Source organism: Salmo trutta, chromosome 31 (genome assembly GCF_901001165.1).
Source record: "Salmo trutta chromosome 31, fSalTru1.1, whole genome shotgun sequence".
Taxonomy (NCBI): domain Eukaryota; kingdom Metazoa; phylum Chordata; class Actinopteri; order Salmoniformes; family Salmonidae; genus Salmo; species Salmo trutta.
In genome coordinates, this window is record NC_042987.1 from 44,426,547 (window position 1) to 44,449,549 (window position 23,003).

Below are 23,003 nucleotides of genomic sequence, written 5' to 3' on the forward strand. Positions count from 1 at the left end.
TGAGAGGGTCTAGGACCTGAGAGGGTGGTCTGGCTCTAGGACCTGAGAGGGTGGTACGGCTCTAGGACCTGAGAGGGTGGTACGGCTAGGACCTGAGAGGGTGGTATGGCTCTAGGACCTGAGAGGGTGGTATGGCTCTAGGACCTGAGAGGGTGGTATGGCTCTAGGACCTGAGAGGGTGGTACGGCTCTAGGACCTGAGAGGGTGGTATGGCTCTAGGACCTGAGAGGGTGGTACGGCTCTAGGACCTGAGAGGGTGGTACGGCTAGGACCTGAGAGGGTGGTATGGCTCTAGGACCTGAGAGGGTGGTATGGCTCTAGGACCTGAGAGGGTGGTATGGCTCTAGGACCTGAGAGGGTGGTACGGCTCTAGGACCTGAGAGGGTGGTATGGCTCTAGGACCTGAGAGGGTGGTACGGCTAGGACCTGAGAGGGTGGTACGGCTCTAGGACCTGAGAGGGTGGTCTGGCTCTAGGACCTGAGAGGGTGGTCTGGCTCTAGGACCTGAGAGGGTGGTCTGGCTCTAGGACCTGAGAGGGTGGTATGGCTCTAGGACCTGAGAGGGTGGTCTGGCTCTAGGACCTGAGAGGGTGGTCTGGCTCTAGGACCTGAGAGGGTGGTACGGCTCTAGGACCTGAGAGGGTGGTCTGGCTCTAGGACCTGAGAGGGTGGTCTGGCTCTAGGACCTGAGAGGGTGGTCTGGCTCTAGGACCTGAGAGGGTGGTCCGGCTCTAGGACCTGAGAGGGTGGTATGGCTCTAGGACCTGAGAGGGTGGTCTGGCTCTAGGACCTGAGAGGGTGGTCTGGCTCTAGGACCTGAGAGGGTGGTCTGGCTCTAGGACCTGAGAGGGTGGTCTGGCTCTAGGACCTGAGAGGGTGGTCTGGCTCTAGGACCTGAGAGGGTGGTACGGCTCTAGGACCTGAGAGGGTGGTATGGCTCTAGGACCTGAGAGGGTGGTCTGGCTCTAGGGCCTGAGAGGGTGGTACGGCTCTAGGGCCTGAGAGGGTGGTACGGCTAGGACCTGAGAGGGTGGTCTGGCTCTAGGACCTGAGAGGGTGGTCTGGCTCTAGGACCTGAGAGGGTGGTACGGCTCTAGGACCTGAGAGGGTGGTCTGGCTCTAGGACCTGAGAGGGTGGTCTGGCTCTAGGACCTGAGAGGGTCTAGGACCTGAGAGGGTGGTATGGCTTGTGGCAATATTGCATGTAACTCCTTCGCTGAGAAATCTTTCAGCCCCAGGAACCGCTCTGCTGCGGTTCACACTATAAATTCTATCTTCCTGGACCTTCTCTCCACCTTGGCAGTGCCATTAATTACCAGAGCTATACATGCCATAAAGTCCACCTTCTTAACCTTTAAAATGTCAGGACCTGCTGGTGAAAGGCAACCCCTGCAGTCTGCAGTGTTGGGCTATCCACCACCATGGACTCTTCTGGTGCACCATTCAGCCCCTCAACCCTTTTCCCAGCTGCTGCATACAGTATGAAATGCTCTGGACAGCCCTGGCTTTGGCCACCTCGTTCTGTTTCCCCCTTGTGGGGCGTTAGGAAGACGTGGCTTCATGGTTCCCACCACAATTACAACATGTCACATCTTCATCACTTTTATAACACATAATATGGTCCTTTCCACAACTTGGACATCTCTGCTTCTCCCTTCTGTCAACACTTACTACATGACCAAAACCTTAACAATGATCCCACTGCATTGGTCTTGGGATAAATGCCTGTAGTTAATATACCCAAACTGCACTTGAGTAGGGAGACTCCATATAAAAAAAAATAACTGACGGACTTCACTTTTCCACCATTCACCACACGATTCATCTCTTCAATATCAACCCCATTGAGGGGAGCTCTGTTCAGAAGAGACAGACATGACACTATAAACTTATCAAATCGGTTAAGATACAATGCACGTTCCTTCTGATCCGCAGAGACAACAACAACAACAACAACAACAACAAGCCCGCATCTCGTGATCCTCACATCCTTCACTTTACCCAGCACTCTCTCTACCAGTTTGGATAACTCCTGGTTTCTTCCAGATTGGTACTCTGCCCAGCTGTTCCTCATTTACAAACAGTACTCCTATTAGATAGGAAGGGTCATTCTCATCACTGTAAACTACTTTGCTCCGTTTTCCATTCTTCACGACTATATTCTATATTCCAGTTCTCCTTGGTTCTGCGGCCGTTGTATTCAGGATCCACTTCTGCCTTCTTTCTTCTGTCCGTCCAGTTTGCTACCATCAAACAGCCTCCACCCTACTCCTCTCTTCACTCCCTTGGTCGGGGAACGGACATTTATTAAGGTACACTGGGATGTGACGAGGTGAAACGTGATTGAAGGGCCGAGGGTTTAGGGCCGAGGGTTTAGGGCCGAGGGTTTAGAGCAGCTGACTGGATGTTCAGGGCGCTGCTTCCTGCTGACAGCGTCACATTGTAGTTGTTAGCGGAGAGATACCAATGGCCTTTTGATTTTAAACCGCATAAATTCATGCTCTATTTGGCTTGTGTGTTTTAACGGTAGGAAAATTGTATTGTAATGTTTCTATGAGATTCTAGGTTCTGTATTGTGTGTTATATCGTTAGAATATTTTGGCGTTGATGCTAGCTATCGTTAGCTTGCACCACGGTATTGACATTAGCCAATTAGCTAACTTAGCTGGCGAGACGACTCAAACGCATTCAGTAACAACACTCATTTCGGGATTTGTTGACAAGTGCTGTCGTTGTAACTAAATAATACACTTGTTCTGTCAATAACGTTACTGCACCAACATGACATTGCATTACATTGGCCAAGTTCGCTAGCTATGACCTGAGTTGGGCTAGCTAGCTAACTAGCTAGCTACTGGCTAATGTTGCGTTAGCTAAAGCAGCTGATCTGGTTACGGAGTTGGTAATGAATTCCTGGCATGCTTATCAAACTGCTTTAACAAACTGCTTTAACAAACTGCTTTAACAAACTGCTTTAACAAACTGCTATCACCTGCAGAATTAGCCTATTATGAAAAATTAATGATGCAAAATCTCGCTATGTTTGTATGTATATATATGTGTGTGTGTGTGTGTGTCCCAATAACGTGCTGATTTGAGACCTGGGTATTATTTATCAATCAAACACACCTGTCTCCTTCCTTCCAGGTAGTTATTGATTCTTGTCCAGAGAGGTATCCTACAGGTGTATCAGGATGGATATCCGCGGGGCGGTGGACGCTGCAGTGCCCACCAACATCATCGCTGCCAAGGCAGCTGAGGTCAGAGCCAACAAGGTCAACTGGCAGTCTTACCTGCAGTAAGTACACCTTCATCCTTCTCTTCTTCCTCCACCTCTCTTCATGGAGAGGACACTATGCCTGTTCGCCCTTTAAAGCTGCAATATGTAACGTTTTGGGTGACTTGACCAAATTCACATAGAAATGTTTGTTATCGATCTGTCATTCTTATTGAAAGGAAGTCTCTAAGAAGCAGTAGATCTGTTCTGTGAGCTATGTATGTGCTTATTTATATCCTCCCGATCTTAAGTTTAGTTTTTTGCGTCTTCCAGTTTTGTACACCAGTTTCAAACACTTGAAAATGCAATATTTTGGGTTATGGAAAATATATATTTTTTAGATGGTACAATGATTCTCTTCTCTATAGTGCACCTTTAATTCCGGCATTTTCATGCTGGGCACTAGGCCTAGTACTAGTCTATAGGTTATTTTGGTATTTCTGGGCTGTGAGTCACAGTCTTGTGGAAATGAGTTATTCATGGCTGTCCTTTCGTAGTACTACACTGATTCTTCTAATCTTGGTCTTTTAATAAGAAGTTGAATCAGCTTGTATAGTGCTGAGCTGGGACAAAAGCCAGTTCCCTCTGCTGTTGTAGTAGTTCCAGGGGTAATGCCAGTGTTGTCAGCTACTGTAAGCTGCTTCTGTAATTAGGAACTACTGTAAGTGTTAAACAGATGTCAAAAGACAGAGAAGTGAATCCCAGTGTCTTTATCTAAAGCAGAACTAGGCCCATAACACTGGGGTTCACTGCTCCATCTAAAGCAGAACTGGGCCCATAACACTGGGGTTCACTGCTCCATCTAAAGCAGAACTGGGCCCATAACCCTGGGGTTCACTGCTCCATCTAAAGCAGAACTGGGCCCATAACACTGGGGTTCACTGCTCCATCTAAAGCAGAACTAGGCCCATAACACTGGGATTCACTGCTCCATCTAAAGCAGAACTGGGCCCATAACACTGGGATTCACTGCTCCATCTAAAGCAGAACTGGGGTTCACTGCTCCATCTAAAGCAGAACTGGGGTTCACTGCTCCATCTAAAGCAGAACTGGGCCCATAACACTGGGGTTCACTGCTCCATCTAAAGCAGAACTGGGCCCATAACCCTGGGATTCACTGCTCCATCTAAAGCAGAACTGGGCCCATAACACTGGGGTTCACTGCTCCATCTAAAGCAGAACTGGGCCCATAACACTGGGGTTCACTGCTCCATCTAAAGCAGAACTGGGCCCATAACACTGGGGTTCACTGCTCCATCTAAAGCAGAACTGGGCCCATAACACTGGGATTCACTGCTCCATCTAAAGCAGAACTGGGCCCATAACACTGGGGTTCACTGCTCCATCTAAAGCAGAACTGGGCCCATAACCCTGGGATTCACTGCTCCATCTAAAGCAGAACTAGGCCCATAACACTGGGATTCACTGCTCCATCTAAAGCAGAACTGGGCCCATAACCCTGGGATTCTTGTCTAATTATGTGGACCCCAGGAAGAGTAGATGATGCTTTTGCAGTGGCTAATGGGATCCTATTAAATACCAAATTAGATTTTTCTTTGAATGTTCTCATTGTATGTCTAACGTGTATTTTAATAGTCATCAATCATAATGTGTGTATCTTGTCTCCAAAGGGGTCAAATGATTTCAGCAGAGGTCGAGGAAAAACTCTGAATATCTATTATCTATATAATATAGGCCTATCAATTTGTATGTGTCTTGTGTCTGGAGGTCATGTGATTAGGGTCAGGTGACTTCAGCAGTGGATTACTGAGCATTTGTAGTTCAATAATCATGCTGTCTAGCCTGTGTCTTAGGGGTCAATCATTTAGCCAGATATTATGAGGATGTGAAGGAGTAAACTGTGAGCGTTGTCTGCGTAATCAAATAACATACAGCTCAGAAACCTGTAGACCCTGCCACATGTGTCTCGTGTCTGAGCAGTAGAATTGCGACTCTACTTTGTCTCTATACTGACGCTTAGCTTGTATACAGGAGGTACCCATACGGAGTCAATGTGTAGTGTTTCAGGCTAGTCGAGGTAATATGTACATGTAGGTGTCTTCCCTGTAGCTCAGTTGGTAGAGCATGGTGTTTGCAACGCCAGCATGGTGTGTGCAACGCCAGGGTTGTGGGTTCGATTCCCACGGGGGGCCAGTACAAAAAAAATAAAAAATGCTTGAAATGAAATGTATGCATTCACTACTGTAAGTCGCTCTGGATAAGAGCGTCTGCTAAATGAATAAAATGTAAATGTAGGTAGGGATCAAGTGACCATGCATTGATAATGAACAGCAAGTAGCAGTAGCGTAAAAAATAAATACAAAATGCTAATAGTCAGGGTAGCCATTTGATTACCTGATCAGGAGTCTTATGGCTTGGGGGTAGAAGCCTTTTGGACCTAGATTTGGCACCGCTTGCCGTGGTGTTGCAGAGAGAACACTCTATGACTAGGGTGGCTGGAGTCTTTGGCAATTTTTTTGGGCCTTCCTTTGACACCGCCTGTTATAGAGGTCCTGGATGGCAGGAATCTTGGCCCCAGTGATGTACTGGGCCGGACGCACTACCCTCTGTAGTGCCTTGTGGTTGGAGGCCAAGCAGTTGCCATACCAGGCGTTGATGCAACCAGTCCGGATGCTCTCGATGGTGCAGCGGTAGAACTTTGAGGACCCAAGCCAAATCTTTTCATAGGGGGAAAAGGTTTTGTCGTGCCCGCTTCACCACTGTCTTAGTGTGTTTGGACCATGACAGTTTATGGACGATGTGGACGCCAAGGAACTTGAAGCTCTCAACCTGCTCCACTACAGCCCAGTCGATGAGAATGTGGGCGTGCTCGGTCCTCCTTTCCCTGTAGTCCACGATCATCTCCTTTGTCTTTATCATGTTGAGGGAGAGGTTGTTGTCCTGGCACCACACTGCCAGGTCTCTGACCTCCTCCCTATAGGCCGTCTCGTCGTTGTCGGTGATCAGACCTAATAACACCGTTGTGTCGTCAGCTAACTTAATGATGGTGTTGGAGTCGTGCTTGGGTTTCTTAACTGTGTGTTATTTGATTACGCAGACAACGCTCACAGCCTTTCATCCCTCTCCCGCTGCCTTTCATCCCGCTGCCTTTCATCCCTCTCCCGCTGCCTTTCATCCCCGCTGCCTTTCATCCCCGCTGCCTTTCATCCCCGCTGCCTTTCATCCCCGCTGCCTTTCATCCCCGCTGCCTTTCACCTTTCATCCCTCTCCTGCTGCCTTTCATGCCTTTCATCCCCGCTGCCTTTCATCCCCGCTGCCTTTCATCCCGCTGCCTTTCATCCCGCTGCCTTTCACCCCACTCCCTTTCATCCCGCTGCCTTTCACCCCACTCCCTTTCATCTCGCTGCCTTTCATCCCGCTGCCTTTCACCCCACTCCCTTTCATCTCGCTGCCTTTCACCCCACTCCCTTTCATCCCCGCTGCCTTTCACCTTTCATCCCTCTCCTGCTGCCTTTCATGCCTTTCATCCCCGCTGCCTTTCATCCCCGCTGCCTTTCACCCCGCTCCCTTTCATCTCGCTGCCTTTCATCCCGCTGCCTTTCATCCCGCTGCCTTTCATCCCGCTCCCTTTCATCTCGCTGCCTTTCATCTCGCTGCCTTTCATCTCGCTGCCTTTCACCCCACTCCCTTTCATCCCGCTGCCTTTCACCCCACTCCCTTTCATCTCGCTGCCTTTCACCCCACTCCCTTTCATCCCGCTGCCTTTCACCCCACTCCCTTTCATCTCGCTGCCTTTCATCCCTCTCCCGCTGCCTTTCATCCCGCTCCCGCAAGAACTGGTCCCAAACCCGACTGCAGCCCTGCAGTGTTATTTTAGGCTTATGTGACGCAGCTCACTTTGCAGCCCCAACCCCAGCTATTTTGCCAGCCTAGTCAAGAACAAAATGCACAAAAATATCCTAAGAAATAGTTTAAAATAACAGAGATTCTCACCTGGCCCATTTTATATTAGGCTTAATTCAATTGATTGGACATGATTTGGAAAGGCACACACCTATCTACAGTATATAAGGTCCCACAGTTGACAGTGCATGTTAGAGCAAAAACCAAACCATGAGGTTGAAGGAATTGATCGTAGAGCTCCGAGACAGGATTGTGTCGAGGCACAGATCTGGAGAAGGATACCAAAAAATGTCTGCAGCATTGAAAGACCCCAAGAACACAGTGGGCTCCATCCAAATGGAAGAAGTTTGGAACCACCAAGACTCTTCCTAGAGCTGACCACCCGGCCAAACTGAGCAATCTGTGGAGAAGGGCCTTGGTCAGGGAGGAAACCAAGAACCCAATGGTCGGCCTCCCGAGTGGCGCAGCGGTCTAAGGGACTGCATCACAGTGCTTGAGGCGTCACTACAGACACGGGTTCAATCCCGGGCTGTCACAACCGGCTGTGACCCGGGAGTCCCATAGGGCGGTACCCAATTGGCCCAGCATCCATTGGGGAGTTGCAGCGATGAGACAAGATCATAATTGGATCGTAATTTGATATCATGAAATTGTGGTGAAAAAGGGGTAAAAATATATATACACGTGTCACACAGGTGCTGTGAAATATAATTTTTTACACGGTCAGCCATAGTAGTATGTCGACCCTTGAGCAATAAGGGTTAAGTGCTTTGCTCAAGGGCACATCGACAGATTTTTCACCTTGTCGGCTCGGGTATTCAAGCCAGCAACCTCTTGCTTACTTGCCTAACGCTCTAACCGCTAGGCTACCTGCGGCCATTTAATGGGCCTGCTTCTCCACCCATATAACCTAGTCTACAGGCTATTTAATTGCGACCACACATAGGCGCACTTCATCTGGCATGTACAACAAAAGAGACGGAAGGTAGCCTACTCAATGTAAATCAGCAATAATTAGGCTATTCATTTGTGAATATTACGACGGAGGTGCTTTTGATACAGTAGATAAGGAATAAGCTACAAAACGGGACTGTTTGGAAAACCAACTTTTATAGGAGCGGGACAATTTGCAGACGGACACAACAAAAATGTTTTATCCATTCCATTTTTCCAGTCAATGTCAGAGACTAAATTAGCCAATAATATTTAGGAAGTACATTTCCATGGAAAGACAACTGCTTCTCTACCCTGCAGGCTATTCGTTGTGGCACGTCCAACACGAGAGGAGCAGTAGCCTACTGAAGCTTTACTTCCCTATTAGAGTTTGTGAATAGTGTGACAAGTGCTTTTAATACAGTAGATAAAGCATACAAAACAGAAGGAAAACCGTTTTAATTGGCTAAGTTACTCATTGGGTTTTAACAGTGTTCCTGAAATTTGTAGTCTGACTTTTGTATATGATAATTTATCAACAAGTAGTTTGAATGTAGTGAACTTCTTTTTCAAAGTAACTTTAGTTAAATAACATTATTTTTTTTTGCCTTGGTGTAGCTTAACTTCTTCCAGTGATTGGTAGGGTTTAAACCCTATTTTCAGAGTAGCTTCCCCAAGACAGCTGTATAATAATCATGCTGTGTGTCTCATAGACTGCTGTATAATAATCATGCTGTGTGTCTCATAGACTGCTGTATAATAATCATGCTGTGTGTCTCATAGACTGCTGTATAATAATCATGCTGTGTGTCTCATAGACTGCTGTATAATAATCATGCTGTGTGTCTCATAGACTGCTGTATAATAATCATGCTGTGTGTCTCATAGACTGCTGTATAATTATCATTCTGTGTGTCTGACTGCTGTATAATAATCATGCTGTGTCTCATAGACTGCTGTATAATAATCATGCTGTGTGTCTTAGACAGCTGTATAATTATCATGCTGTGTGTCTGACTGCTGTATAATAATCATGCTGTGTGTCTCATAGACTGCTGTATAATAATCATGCTGTGTGTCTCATAGACTGCTGTATAATTATCATGCTGTGTGTCTGACTGCTGTATAATAATCATGCTGTGTGTCTGACTGCTGTATAATAATCATGCTGTGTGTCTCATAGACTGCTGTATAATTATCATGCTGTGTGTCTGACTGCTGTATAATAATCATGCTGTGTGTCTCATAGACTGCTGTATAATAATCATGCTGTGTGTCTCATAGACTGCTGTATAATAATCATGCTGTGTGTCTCAGACTGCTGTATAATAATCATGCTGTGTGTCTCATAGACTGCTGTATAATAATCATGCTGTGTGTCTCAGACTGCTGTATAATAATCATGCTGTGTGTCTCATAGACTGCTGTATAATAATCATGCTGTGTGTCTCATAGACTGCTGTATAATAATCATGCTGTCTGTCTCATAGGGGCCAGATGATCTCTGCCGAGGACTGTGAGTTCATTAAGAAGTTTGAGGTGGCTCATTCTGAGGAGAAACAGACCATCCTCACCAACGAAGGACATCAGGTACAACACACACACACACACACACACACACACACACACAATAAACCAACTAGCTGTTACTGCACAGCTACATTTAATGTAGCTTCAGATTGTCCATGACTAGGGTTGGGCATTATCCAGATCTTCATACAGTCATGCCTTTTATCGTCAAGTTATGGTTGGTTGTGAATGATGTTTGCTGCGACAAACAGTACCTATCCTGTAACAGGTAATGGAGAATGACATCTGTAGGTACATTTTACTGCTATATGCATATCCTCCAAGATGGGGTTTCACATTAGCTGGTCTTCATTTAATGCATGACAATTTCACAAGGATTCCTTCTGTGCTGTCTTCATGTGAACTGATTATCCTACCGATCCTCGACTTCGGCGATGTCATTTACAAAATAGCCTCCAATACTCTACTCAGCAAACTGGATGAAGTCTATCACAGTGCCATCCATTTTGTCACCAAAGCCCCATATACTACCCACCACTGCGACTTGTACGCTCTCATTGGTTGGCCCTCCAGGTCATCTATAAATCTACGCTGGGTAAAGCTCCGCCTTATCTCAGCTCACTGGTCACGATAACAACACCCACCCGTAGCACGCATATCTCACTGATCATCCCCAAAGCCAACACTTCCTTTGGCCGCCTTTCCTTCCAGTTCTCTGCTGCCAATGACTGGAACGAACTGCAAAAATTGCTGAAGTTGGAAACTTATATCTCCCTCACTAACTTTAAACATCAGCTATCTGACCAGCTAACTGATCGCTGCAGCTGTACATAGGCCATCTGTAAATAGCCCACCCAATCTACCTACCTCATCCACATATTGTTTTTATTTACTTTTTCTGCACTTTTGCACCCCAGTATTTCTACTTGCATATCATTATCGCTCATCTATCACAATTGTAATTACTTCGCTACTATGGCCTATTTATTGCCTTACCACCTCACGCCATTTGCACACACTGTATATAGACTTTTCTATTGTGTTATTGACTGTACGTTTGTTTGTGTAACTGTTGTTTTTGTCGCACTTCTTTGCTTTATCTTGGCGTGTGTGTGTGTATGTGTATAAAAATAGTGTCTTGTTTCAGTGTGTACATGCAGTGAATTCGGAAAGTATTCAGACTCATCGACTTTTTCCACGTTTTGTTACATTATATCCTTATTCTAAAATTGATTCAATTAATGTTTTTCCTCAATCTACACACACTACCCCATAATGACAAAGCAGAAATGGGTTTTTAGACATTTTTGCAAATGTATTATAATCAAAAAACAGATATCAGAGGTATCAGACCCTTTGTTATGAGACTCAATATTGAGCTCAGGTGCTTCCTGTTTCCATTGATCATCCTTTAGATGTTTCTACAACTTGATTGGAGTCCACCTGTGGTAAATTCCTAACTGAGCAATCGAGGGAGAAGGGTCTTGGTCAGGGAGGTGACCAAGAACCCAATGGTCAATCTGACAGAGCTCCAGAGTTCCTCTGTGGAGATGGGAGAACCTTCCAGAAGGACAACCATCTCTGCAGCACTCCACCAATCAGACCTTTATGGTAGAGTGGTCAGATGGAAGCCAATCTTCAGTAAAAGGCACATGACAGCCATCTTGGAGTTTGCCAAAAGGCACCTAAAGAAACAAGATCCTCTGGTCTGATGAAACCAAGCTTGAACTCTTTGGCCTGAATGCCAAGTGTCATGTCAGGAGGAAACCTGGCACCATCCCTACTGTGAAGCATGGTGGTGGCAGCATCATGCTGTGGGGATATTTTTCAGCGGCAGGGATTGGGAGACTAGTCATGATCGAGGGAAAGATGAACGGAGCAAAGTACAGAGTGATCCTTGATGAAAACCTGCTCCAGAGCGCTCAGTACCTCAGACTGGGGTGAAGGTTCACCTTCCAACAGGACAACGACCCTCAGCATACAGACAAGACAACACAGGAGTGGCTTCAGTACAAGCCTCTGAATGTCCTTGAGTGGCCCGGCCAGAGCCTGGACTTTAACCCAATCTAACATCTCTGGAGAGACCTGAAAATAGCTGTGCAGCGATGCTCCCCATCCAACCTGACAGCCGGAGAGGATCTGCAGAGAAGAATGGGAGAAACTCCCCAAATACAGGTGTGCCAAGCTTGTAGCGTCATACCCAAGAAGACTCGAGGCTGTAATCACTGCTAAAGGTGCTTCATAGTACGGAGTAAAGGGTCTGAATACTTATGTCAATGTAATTTCTGTTTTATTTTTTTAAGAAATGTACAAAAACTGTGCATATCAAATGTTATTGGTCACATACACATGGTTAGCAGATGTTAATGGGAGTGTAGCGAAATGCTTGTGCTTCTAGTTCTGACTATGCAGTATAATCTAACAAATTCACAATTACCTTATACACACAATTGTAAAGTGATGAATAAGAATATGTACATATAATTATATGGATGAGTGATGGCCGTGCGGCATAGGCAAAGATGGTGTAGAATACAGTATATACATATGAGATGAGTAATGTAGGATATGTAAACATTTATTAATTGTTATTATTTGTGTTTATATATATAAACTCAGCAAAAAAAGAAACATCCTCTCACTGTCAACTGTGTATATTTTCAGCAAACTTAACATGTGTAAATATTTGTATGAACATAAGATTCAACAACTGAGACATAAATTGAACAAGTTCCACAGACATGTGACTAACAGAAATGGAATAATGTGTCCCTGAACAAAGGGAGGGTCAAAATCAAAAGTAACAGTCAGTATCTGATGTGGCCACCAGTTGCATTAAGTACTGCAGTGCATCTCCTCCTCATTGACTGCACCAGATTTGCCAGTTCTTGCTGTGAGATATTACCCCATTCTTCCACCAAGGCACCTGCAAGTTCCTGGACATTTCTGGGGGGAATGGCCCTAGCCCTCACCCTCCGATCCAACAGGTCCCAGACATGCTCAATGGGATTGAGATCCGGGCTCTTCACTGGCCATGGCAGAACACTGGCATTCCTGTCTTGCAGGAAATCACGCACAGAACGAGCAGTATTTCTGGTGGCATTGTCATGCTTGTCATGACGTTGGCCTCTTTGGGTACAGGAAGGACAGTTGACCCCCTCCCCTTTGTACCATCACCCAACCTACCTTCCCCCCCAACCCAGGGTTGTAAAAATTCCAAGAGGAGAATCTACTACAACATGTTTCATAGAGAGACAAAGGAAATTCTTCCAACTCATAGAATTGGAGAACCTAGCGACATGTGTGTTCTGGAGAAGATATGGAAGATTGATGAAGACTCCAGCTACGAACTGATCCGCTTGGTACAATTTTGTGATACTCAGAAGAGACAATATAGCCATATTACCCTAAAACGGTCTACATGATAGCCTCAGCGATGAGACTGAATCCACATGGGTGTATACAATGTATTATTAAGGATAAAGCTATTTGTAATACATTGAGATGCTATGTACTGATGTTAATGTGATAGAATTATATTTCTGTAACCAAGTCTAGCTCAGTCATAGGCACGCCCCCAGGGACACATACAGGACCAGGCGTCATTTGACAAGCCTGTTCTCTGGGTACTATAAAAGACCCCCTGATTTACATTTCTACAGACCAGGCCTCCACTCCATCGTGAGTTTGGCCCAGAGGTTTGACCAGCCAAGTATTCTACTGAAAGTGAACCATACCACGTGGTTAACTTTTAGACTATCGATATCGACAGAATAAGAACAAGTCTTTGATATTAATTATTAGTCTGCAGCTAAGTAAATTATATCATCGAACGCGAAGACCAACCACATCCATTCTATGACGACATTCATGAATGTCGCTCTGACAGATCCATTCTAACCGAGAGTGAGAGAGAGAGAACGCTGACAAACTCTCCATCAGAACAAAACTCTCCAACAAGAATCCCGACGACACATGAGCGTAAATATATATTGATTGCAAAGGTTCCCGAATGAGTGAGCCTTCAATTGTTAATATTAATGAACTCTGTGTAACTTCTCAGCTTACCGTTTTATGACCCATTGTCTAACAGACCAGCCATGCTTGTTAGCCAGTAGGGCACATTACTATGCCAATCCTTGGTGACGATAATTGCTGTTTGTATGTTTTCTGTTAATTACTTAGTGTAGTAAATAAATTATTTTAAGACAATTGATGTATGGATGATTTTAGTAAAGACTGGGTTCGTGCAGATAACCAAGAATTACAACTTTCATGATGAGACTGAAACAACATACGGGTTAAGATTGACTGCTATCGATGTAAAATATTACTAAGTATTTTAAGAGTTTATTCAGAGGATAACAGCTCTATAAACGTTCTTCTGTGGTGCCCCGACTTTCTAGTTAATTACATTTACATGATTAGCTTAATCAGGTAATATCAATTACAGAGAAATAATTTTATAAGTTAGCATGTCATATCACTTAATCCGGCATAGCCAAAGACACGACATTTATGGAGGGTCATGTCAGGATGAGCCTGCAGGAAGGGTACCACATGAGGGAGGAGAACGTCTTCCCTGTAACGCACAGCGTTGAGATTGCTTGCAATGACAACAAGCTCAGTCCGATGATGCTGTGACACACCGGCCCAGACCATGACGGACCCTCCACCTCCAAATCGATCCCGCTCCAGAGTACAGGCCTCGATGTAACGCTCATTCCTTCAACGATAAACGCAAATCCGACCATCACACCTGGTGAGACAAAACCGAGACAGTGAAGAGCACCTTTTGCCAGTCCAGTCTGGTCCAGCGACGGTGGGTTTGTGCCCATAGGCCACGTTGTTGCCGGTGATGTCTGGTGAGGACCTGCCTTACAACAGGCCTACAAGCCCTCAGTCCAGCCTCTCTCAGCCTATTGCTGACAGTCTGAGCACTGATGGAGGGATTGTGCATTCCTGGTGTAACTCGGGCAGTTGTTGCCATCCTGTCCCACAGGTGTGATGTTCGGATGTACCGATCCTGTGCAGGTGTTGTTACACGTGGTCTGCCACTGCGAGGACGATCAGCTGTCCGTCCTGTCTCCCTGTAGCGCTGTCTTAGGCGTCTCACAGTACGGACATTGCAATTTATTTCCCTGGCCACATCTGCAGTCCTCATGCCTCCTTGCAGCATGGCTAAGGCACGTTCACGCAGATGAGCAGGGACCCTGGGCATCTTACTTTTGGTGTTTTTCAGTCAGGAGAAAGGCATCTTTAGTGTCCTAAGTTTTCATAACTGTGACCTAATTGCCTACCGTCTGTAAGCTGTTAGTGTCTTAACGACCGTTCCACAGGTGCATGTTCATTAATTATTTATGGTTCATTGAACAATCAAGGGAAACAATGTTTAAACCCTTTACAATGAAGATCTGTGAAGTTTAGATTTTTATGAATTCTTTAAAAGACGGGGTCCTGAAAAAGGGACGTCTTTTTTTTTTTTTTTTGCTGAGTTTATATGAATGTTTTTAATTAATTGGTTAATGAAAAAACACCATACCATATTCCAAAAGCCTTGATAAAGTGGCAATTATAGAGGTGCGTACACTAACAAGGGAAATTCTAAACAGAAAGTGAAATTGATTCCAACATTATATAATCAACTTACCTGGATAATGGTGCATGATGTTGTCATGTAGGGGGAAAGCTGCATTGTAGTACCTGGCAGGACTGCTGATGTTAAATTTGAGGATCTTCTGCAGCAGTTTGGACCCAAGAACTCTCTTGAATCACTCCACCATAGCTCTCCTCTCCGTATGCCCCTACATCCACCATTGTGAACCTGCAAACACATTCTGTTTGCTAGGTACATCAAACATAGAAGATCCGGGCAATCCGCACAAATTCAATTATCTCTCCAGTTTAGTGAGTCTCTGTATACTATTTTTCTCCGGTGGGTGTCTTCCTTGTTTTGGTGTCGCCACTTCCTTGTTTGGTGTAGATGGTTACTAACAGCTCATCACCCTCTACTGGCCCAGGGTAATATTGGCTAGCTGCCAGCCAAACGGAAGCATGCTGATGCTTTAGGTGTTATCCTAAAGTTGCCACTTTCAAAAAGAACAAGAATGATAATCTATAGGCCTGTAGTCTGTAGGCTATTCTCAATTACAGCTTTATGAGAGAGAGAACAAACAATGTTGAGGAGGCAAATACAGTTCTACAGACGGTACACTTTGCTTCTGTCCAGCGAATGTTAGCTTGCTGGCTCACTAGCTGACGTTACGTGTATGATCTGTGTAGTAATATTATTCAAATCAGAAATCCATAGCCTAATGTTAGCTAGCTAGCTAACGTTGAACCTGATTGGTTAGCTTTAGCTACCTGCAGGTTCATACTACAGCTATGACAATCAGTTTGTATTGGTTGGTACTAGTATGAGTTGGGATTATGCAGGTTCATTGTTTAGCTAGTTGCATATCTAAACAAAACACTTCGCCAGATGATTACGTGACCCATCAAGTTAGCCAGGTGTGGCCATTTTATCAACTTTCAAAGCAGAATTACATTCCCATTGTTCTTCAACTGCATTGCATGATATACCATTTTCTAGCTCATTTCAAATTTTGCTACATAACGTCGAGGCGGTCGGTTACATTTTGAGGGGCATGTATCACCAGCAAAGTAATTAGTGTAATTTCACTTCGCGTGTGAGATCCATTTAGCACAGACAAGGCTGATTCGGCTTAGCCAGTCATTTATTTCTTAACCCAATGAGTCCCACCGTAATGCCGGATCCCGACGAGGCCCTCGGCCGGGTCTTTTAACAAAAACGTCTGTTTGCACCTCACACCTATTAAAAGCTATGTATGAAAAGCGGAGACTCGCGAACATGTACACGTTTTGCTCTGATGCTCACAAGGTAATGGGTTCTTCTACATAGAGGATCTTAGGAAATCCCAGGACATAGTGTCTAGAATACTGTAATAAACTCACATATTTGCTGTCACAAACTCCATACAGTTGTCACTGACTAGTTGGATATTCATTTCCCACTGAGTAAACAATGTCTGTACTTACAGCATTCATATAAATAAATACAAAATCTTTTTTTTTTGCTTTGGACCTTATTTCTTTTGACATTTGTCAATAAAATAAATGTTTAACTGTTTTGTGTTCTACTTGTAACCCTGGTTTTCCTGAAAAGAATATGGTACAATCCTTAATATAAGCCTGGACATGCAGCTAAATGAAAAACTGATTTTAGCTGGGGTCTCAGGACTAATGGGTTTAATATATGCCTCTGGGCTTTGCTGTACCACAGCCTCTGGGCTTTGCAGTACCACTGCCTCTGGGCTGTTCTGTACCACTGCCTCTGGGCTGTTCTGTACCACTGCCTCTGGGCTTTTCTGTACCACTGCCTCTGGGCTGTTCTGTACCACTGCCTCTGGGCTTTTCTGTACCACTGCCTCTGGGCTTTTCTGTACCACAGCCTCTGGGCTTTGCTGTACCACTGCCTCTGGGCTTTTCTGTACCACAGCCAAATGAACCATCATGAGTAAGGAACCATGAAAATATTTCAATAAAACCCTATGTAATCTAAAAAAACTGTGACAGAAAATGGATGATTTGCAGTATGGATGAGATGGAGGTCATTACCACTAAACAAAGTAATAGGGAAATGTTAGGTGTGAGGCTACAACGGTAAGACGGCCTGTTCCTCATCAGTTGACTGTCACTTCGTTCCATCACGTGCCCCACACACACCTGCCTGATCCATGCTGAAGGGCATAGGCCCAACCAATCAGAATAATTCCCCCCCCCCACAAAAGGGCATTATTGTAGACAGAAATGCTCCTCAGTTTCATCAGCTGTCTGGTTGGCTGGTCTCAGATGATCCCGCAGGTGAAGAAGCCGGGTGTGGAGGTCCTGGGCTGTCGTGGTTACACGTAGTCTGCGGTTGTAAGGCCGGTTGTGCGTACTGCCATATTCTCTACAACGTTGGAGGCGGCTTATGGTAGAGAAATTAACATTAAATTCTCTGGCAACAGTTCTGGTGGATATTCCTTCAGTCAGCATGCCAATTGCACGCTCCTTCAACTTGAGACATCTGTGGCATTGTGTTGTGTGACTAAACTGCACATTTTAGAGTGGCCTTTTATTGTCCCCAGCACAAGGTGCACCTGTGTAATGATCATGCTGTTTTAATCAGCTTATTGATATGCTACACCTGTCAGGTGGATGGATTATCTTGGCAAATGCGAAATTAGCTTTTTGTCCGTATGGAACATTTCTGGGATCTTTTATTTCGGCTCGTGAAACATGGGACCAACACTTTTTTACATGTTGTATTTCTGTTTTTTTGTTCAGTGTGTTTTTCGATTTTCTTCAACCACATGTTTTGGGGGTTGGGGGCCAATAGTGGACGATAGCATCGTATATCATTGTTTTAATCACTTCATAATCAACATAGGATGACGGTTGACGTCGCCCAACCCTAGTACGTCTGTAGAGTGTTAGTAACATGTATATATTGTGTGTATTTCCAGTGTGCCAAGACGTTCCTGAACCTGATGGCTCACATCTCTAAGGAGCAGACTGTCCAGTACATCCTCACTCTAATTGATGATACCCTGCAGGTAACACACATGTTCACACTTAACCTAGAGATACAAAGATACCTTAGCAACCTTTTCTGAATCATCTGTTTTTACTGGACTTCCTCCCTGAATCTCACTGATGGACAGATATTACTGTTAGTTCTTCCCCGAGTTGACAAGGTACAAATCTGTCGTTCTGCCCTTGAACAAGGCAGTTAACCCACTGTTCCTAGGCCGTCATTGAAAATAAGAATTTGTTCTTAACTGACTTGCCTAGTTAAATAAAGGTAAAATATTCTTTGGTCTGGGGATGTGAATGTGGAAGGAACCGGTCCAAAAAGTTTTAAATATAGAGACCCGTTCCGAATGGACCCGAGGACAACTAGACCCATTTCCGTATAGACCTGGTTGGGTTCAGACCCTATCTGAGTGAGGGAATCAGCAGAAAAGCTATTTTGTCAGCTCCGGTTAACAAAGTGCGAGAGGGAGAACGGTGCCCCTCGAGAAGGCGGGGTAGGGGCCATGCTCTGAGCAAGTGACATGGGGAGCAGGGAGGAGCGAGACAGTAACCAACCAAGCAAACTCACACTACAGTAGAGTAATGGCTGCCATAGCTAGGTTATTTATCATCAAATATGATTACGAAGTACTTGTCTTGACTGCATCAAACCGGGAGAAGCTAGTTAAGCTAGCTACCGTTAGCTAGCTAGGCTAACTGAGGCTGCAGTGCATGTGTTTTCTAATCCTACAGTTCCAGATAACAACAACAACTCCATTCAGAATATAAAGGAGCAGCCAACCTGTTGGCTCTTGGTTGTAGCCTGTCCTTCTCCTTTAACTTTTAATGCCATCTTCCATTGATTAGATTTCTCCTTACTTTTATCACACGGAGGCTCTAGAACTGTAGCCTACTGCAGCTTTGACTCATTGGGCGGCAGGGTAGCCTAGTGTTTAGAGCGTTGGACTAGTAACCGAAAGGTTGCAAGTTCGAATCCCCGAGCTGACAAGGTAAAAACTGTCGTTCTGCCCCTGAACAAGGCAGTTAACCCACTGTTCCTAGGTCATCATTGAAAATAAGATTTTGTTCTTAACTGACTTGCCTAGTTAAATAAAGGTAAAATAAATACAAAATAAAAAAATAGATGGCCAACACCTTGATACATGTGCCACGCTCCACTCTCATGAAAAGCCAAGAGCAGCAGCAGCATCAATGATAACGTTTTTCTCTGCTGCAGCAGTTGCGTTCGGATCTGTACTTGCCTTTCCGAAGAAGTCAGTTAAAATGAGCGAGACCTGTGATAATCAGATCAGTTCTGACCCAGACCTGTGACATTATTTTGGACCCAGACCTGTGACATTATTTTGGACCCAGACCCAGTCGGGTCATGGATCTGATTTTGGGTTTTCTGGCGCAGGTGGATCTGTAATTTAAAAAAATATCTATTTTTTTTAAACTTTTTTTATTTAACCCTTTATTTAACTGGTCAAATCAGTTAATAAGAACAAATGACGGCCTACAATGACGGCCTAGGAACAGTGGATTAACTGCCTTGTTCAGGGGCAGAATGACTTATTTTTTTTTTTTTTTTTTTTACATTTAAAATATTTTTTATTTTTACTTTGTCAGCTCGGGGAATCGATCTAGCAACATTTCGGTCACTTGCCCAATGCTCTAACCACTATGCCTAGTGAAGACCTCAATGTATCAGAACAGAGTTCTGTTAACCCTTTACCCTCCTGGGAATTGGCCTATATAAATAAGGCTAAATGTAAATGTTTCTTACTAAAGAAATATGGAAAGCATATTCATAACCAGTTTCGAGATAATGGGAAAATCATTAGACTTTAGTTGAGGTCACAAGACTGAATCCTAACATTACACTGTTGATGTTATGTGCGTTTTTACATTTAATGTACTTTTCACCACATTTATTGATAATGAAATCTCAAAATACTCTTGATACATCCAGTAACATGATTCGAATATTCATGGAAAATTTGGGGTCGGTGAAACCATAAGACACGGGTTTGGGTGAGAGATCTCCAAGTGGCCACACCTCCAGCGTGCCCAGTTCATAAGTCATTTCAATGCATTTATGCCTCAAAGAAGAGTGTTCAACTATAAGGTGCTTCTTTGAGCTCTCCTCGCTGGGCCGTTGGGGAACCAGAGCTCTCCTCGCTGGGCCGTTGGGGAACCCGAGCTCTCCTCGCTGGGCCGTTGGGGAACCAGAGCTCTCCTCGCTGGGCCGTTGGGGAAGCAGAGCTCTCCTCGCTGGGCCGTTGGGGAACCAGAGCTCTCCTCGCTGGGCCGTTGGGGAACCAGAGCTCTCCTCGCTGGGCCGTTGGGGAAGCGGAGCTCTCCTCGCTGGGCCGTTGGGGAAGCGGAGCTCTCCTCGCTGGGCCGTTGGGGAAGCGGAGCTCTCCTCGCTGGGCCGTTGGGGAAGCGGAGCTCTCCTCGCTGGGCCGTTGGGGAAGCGGAGCTCTCCTCGCTGGGCCGTTGGGGAAGCGGAGCTCTCCTCGCTGGGCCGTTGGGGAAGCGGAGCTCTCCTCGCTGGGCCGTTGGGGAACCGGAGCTCTCCTCGCTGGGCCGTTGGGGAACCGGAGCTCTCCTCGCTGGGCCGTTGGGGAACCGGAGCTCTCCTCGCTGGGCCGTTGGGGAACCGGAGCTATCCTCGCTGGGCCGTTGGGGAACCGGAGCTCTCCTCGCTGGGGAACCGGAGTGGGGAACCGGAGCTCTCCTCGCTGGGGAACCGGAGCTCTCCTCGCTGGGGAACCGGAGCTCTCCTCGCTGGGGAACCGGAGCTCTCCTCGCTGGGGAACCGGAGCTCTCCTCGCTGGGCCGTTGGGGAACCGGAGCTCTCCTCGCTGGGGAACTAGAGCTCTCCTCGCTGGGCCGTTGGGGAACTGTTCTGTTGTGTTCCTTTAGAACCACTGGAGGTTACAACACTGTTCTGTTGTATTTCTGTAGGAGAATCACCAGAGGGTGAACATCTTCTTCGACTACTCCAAAAAGACCAAGAACACCGCCTGGTCCTACTTTCTGCCCATGCTCAACCGCCAGGACCTGTTCACCGTCCACATGGTTAGTATGACTACGTCACACACTAACCTACAGTTAGCACTGAGGGAGAGCTGGAGGAGAGGGAGAGCTGGAGGAGAGGGAGAGCTGGAGGAGAGGGAGAGCTGGAGGAGAGGGAGAGCTGGAGGAGAGGGAGAGCTGGAGGAGAGGGAGAGCTGGAGGAGAGGGAGAAAGGGAGAGATGGAGGAGAGGGAGAGCTGGAGGAGAGGGAGAAAGGGAGAGATGGAGGAGAGGGAGAAAGGGAGAGATGGAGGAGAAGAAGCAGAAAAGAGGACAGAGACTATTCAAAGGCAGGTTTCGTATGTCTTCAGAATGACCAGCAGGTTATTTGCATGTTGATTTGATTTCCATCTTGTGGCCTTTTGTTATAAAATATTATAAATGGAAGGATTGTTTTGATCTCTCTCTCTGGGAAAGTAGAGATGCACTTATATATAGTGGAATCTCTGCTGCATTAACATGACTGTGGAAATGGGAAATGGAATTTGAACAATAAGCCATACCATCAGCATTGAATAGTGAGTTACTTTAATATTGAGCAGGCTCAGGCTGGGCTTTAGGGTCTGACTTGTAGTCTCTCCCAGGCGGCCAGGATCATCGCTAAGCTAGCAGCCTGGGGTCGTGACCTGATGGAGGGAAGTGATCTCAACTACTACTTCAACTGGATCAAGACCCAGCTCAGCTCCCAGGTATATAACCCTCCAACCCTCTGAACTAAAACCACATGTATATCAGACCCAGCTCCCAGGTATATAACCCTCTGAACTAAACCACATGTATATCAGACCCAGCTCCCAGGTATATAACCCTCTGAACTAAAATCATATGTGCAGTGCCTTTTGAAGTATTCAGACCACCCACAGGAGGTTGGTGGCACCTTAATTGGGGAGGATGGGCTCGTGGTAATGGCTGGAGCAGAATTTGTGGGATGGTATCAAATACATCAAACATGGTTTCCTTGTGTTTGATGCCATTTGCTCCGTTCCAGCTCCTATGAGCCGTCCTCCCCTCAGCAGCCTCCACTGGCACCACCGTCTTTAAAATACCATGTGGAGAACCCTGGGAGATCACACTGCTCCTTCCTGCTGTATACCGTGCATTCGGAAAGTATTCAGACCCTTTGACTTTTTCCACATTTAGGTTGCTCACTTATTCTAAGATTGATTGATTTAATCTACGCACAATACCCCATAATGACAAAGCAAAAACAGGTTAGTTAAATTTAAACTGACTAGTGTTCCATTATTATTTATATATATATATATATATATACACACACTGCTCAAAAAAATAAAGGGAACACTTAAACAATGTAACTCCAAGTCAATCACACTTCTGTGAAATCAAACTGTCCACTTAGGAAGCAACATTGATTGACAATAAATCTCACATGCTGTTGTGCAAATGGAATAGACAACAGGTGGAAATTATAGGCAATTAGCAAGACACCCCCAATAAAGGAGTGGTTCTGCAGGTGGGGACCACAGACCACTTCTCAGTTCCTATGCTTCCTGGCTGATGTTTTGGTCACTTTTGAATGCTGGCGGTGCTTTCACTCTAGTGGTAGCATGAGACGGAGTCTACAACCCACACAAGTGGCTCAGGTAGTGCAGCTCATCCAGGATGGCACATCAATGCGAGCTGTGGCAGGAAGGTTTGCTGTGTCTGTCAACGTAGTGTCCAGAGCATGGAGGCGCTACCAGGAGACAGGCCAGTACATCAGGAGACGTGGAGGAGGCCG

The 23,003-nt window shown here is 45.6% G+C and overlaps 1 protein-coding gene across 5 annotated transcripts in view; it reads left to right on the plus strand.

The window, feature by feature from the left end:
• The first annotated feature begins 2,005 nt into the window (after positions 1–2,005).
• atp6v1h (ATPase H+ transporting V1 subunit H) overlaps positions 2,006–23,003 on the plus strand; it is a 49,986-nt gene continuing 28,988 nt past the window's right edge. For 3 of the 5 annotated variants that reach the window (XM_029726662.1, XM_029726666.1, XM_029726665.1), the window contains exons 1-6: positions 2,378–2,526; positions 3,148–3,298; positions 9,565–9,664; positions 18,133–18,222; positions 21,152–21,265; positions 21,847–21,951. In XM_029726662.1, the coding sequence (XP_029582522.1) occupies positions 3,195–3,298; positions 9,565–9,664; positions 18,133–18,222; positions 21,152–21,265; positions 21,847–21,951 (513 nt within the window). In that variant the 5' untranslated portion in view covers positions 2,378–2,526; positions 3,148–3,194. Of the gene's footprint in view, positions 2,313–2,377; positions 2,527–3,147; positions 3,299–9,564; positions 9,665–18,132; positions 18,223–21,151; positions 21,266–21,846; positions 21,952–23,003 lie in introns of those variants that run through there. The other 2 variants (XM_029726663.1, XM_029726664.1) reach the window with 2 other exon arrangements.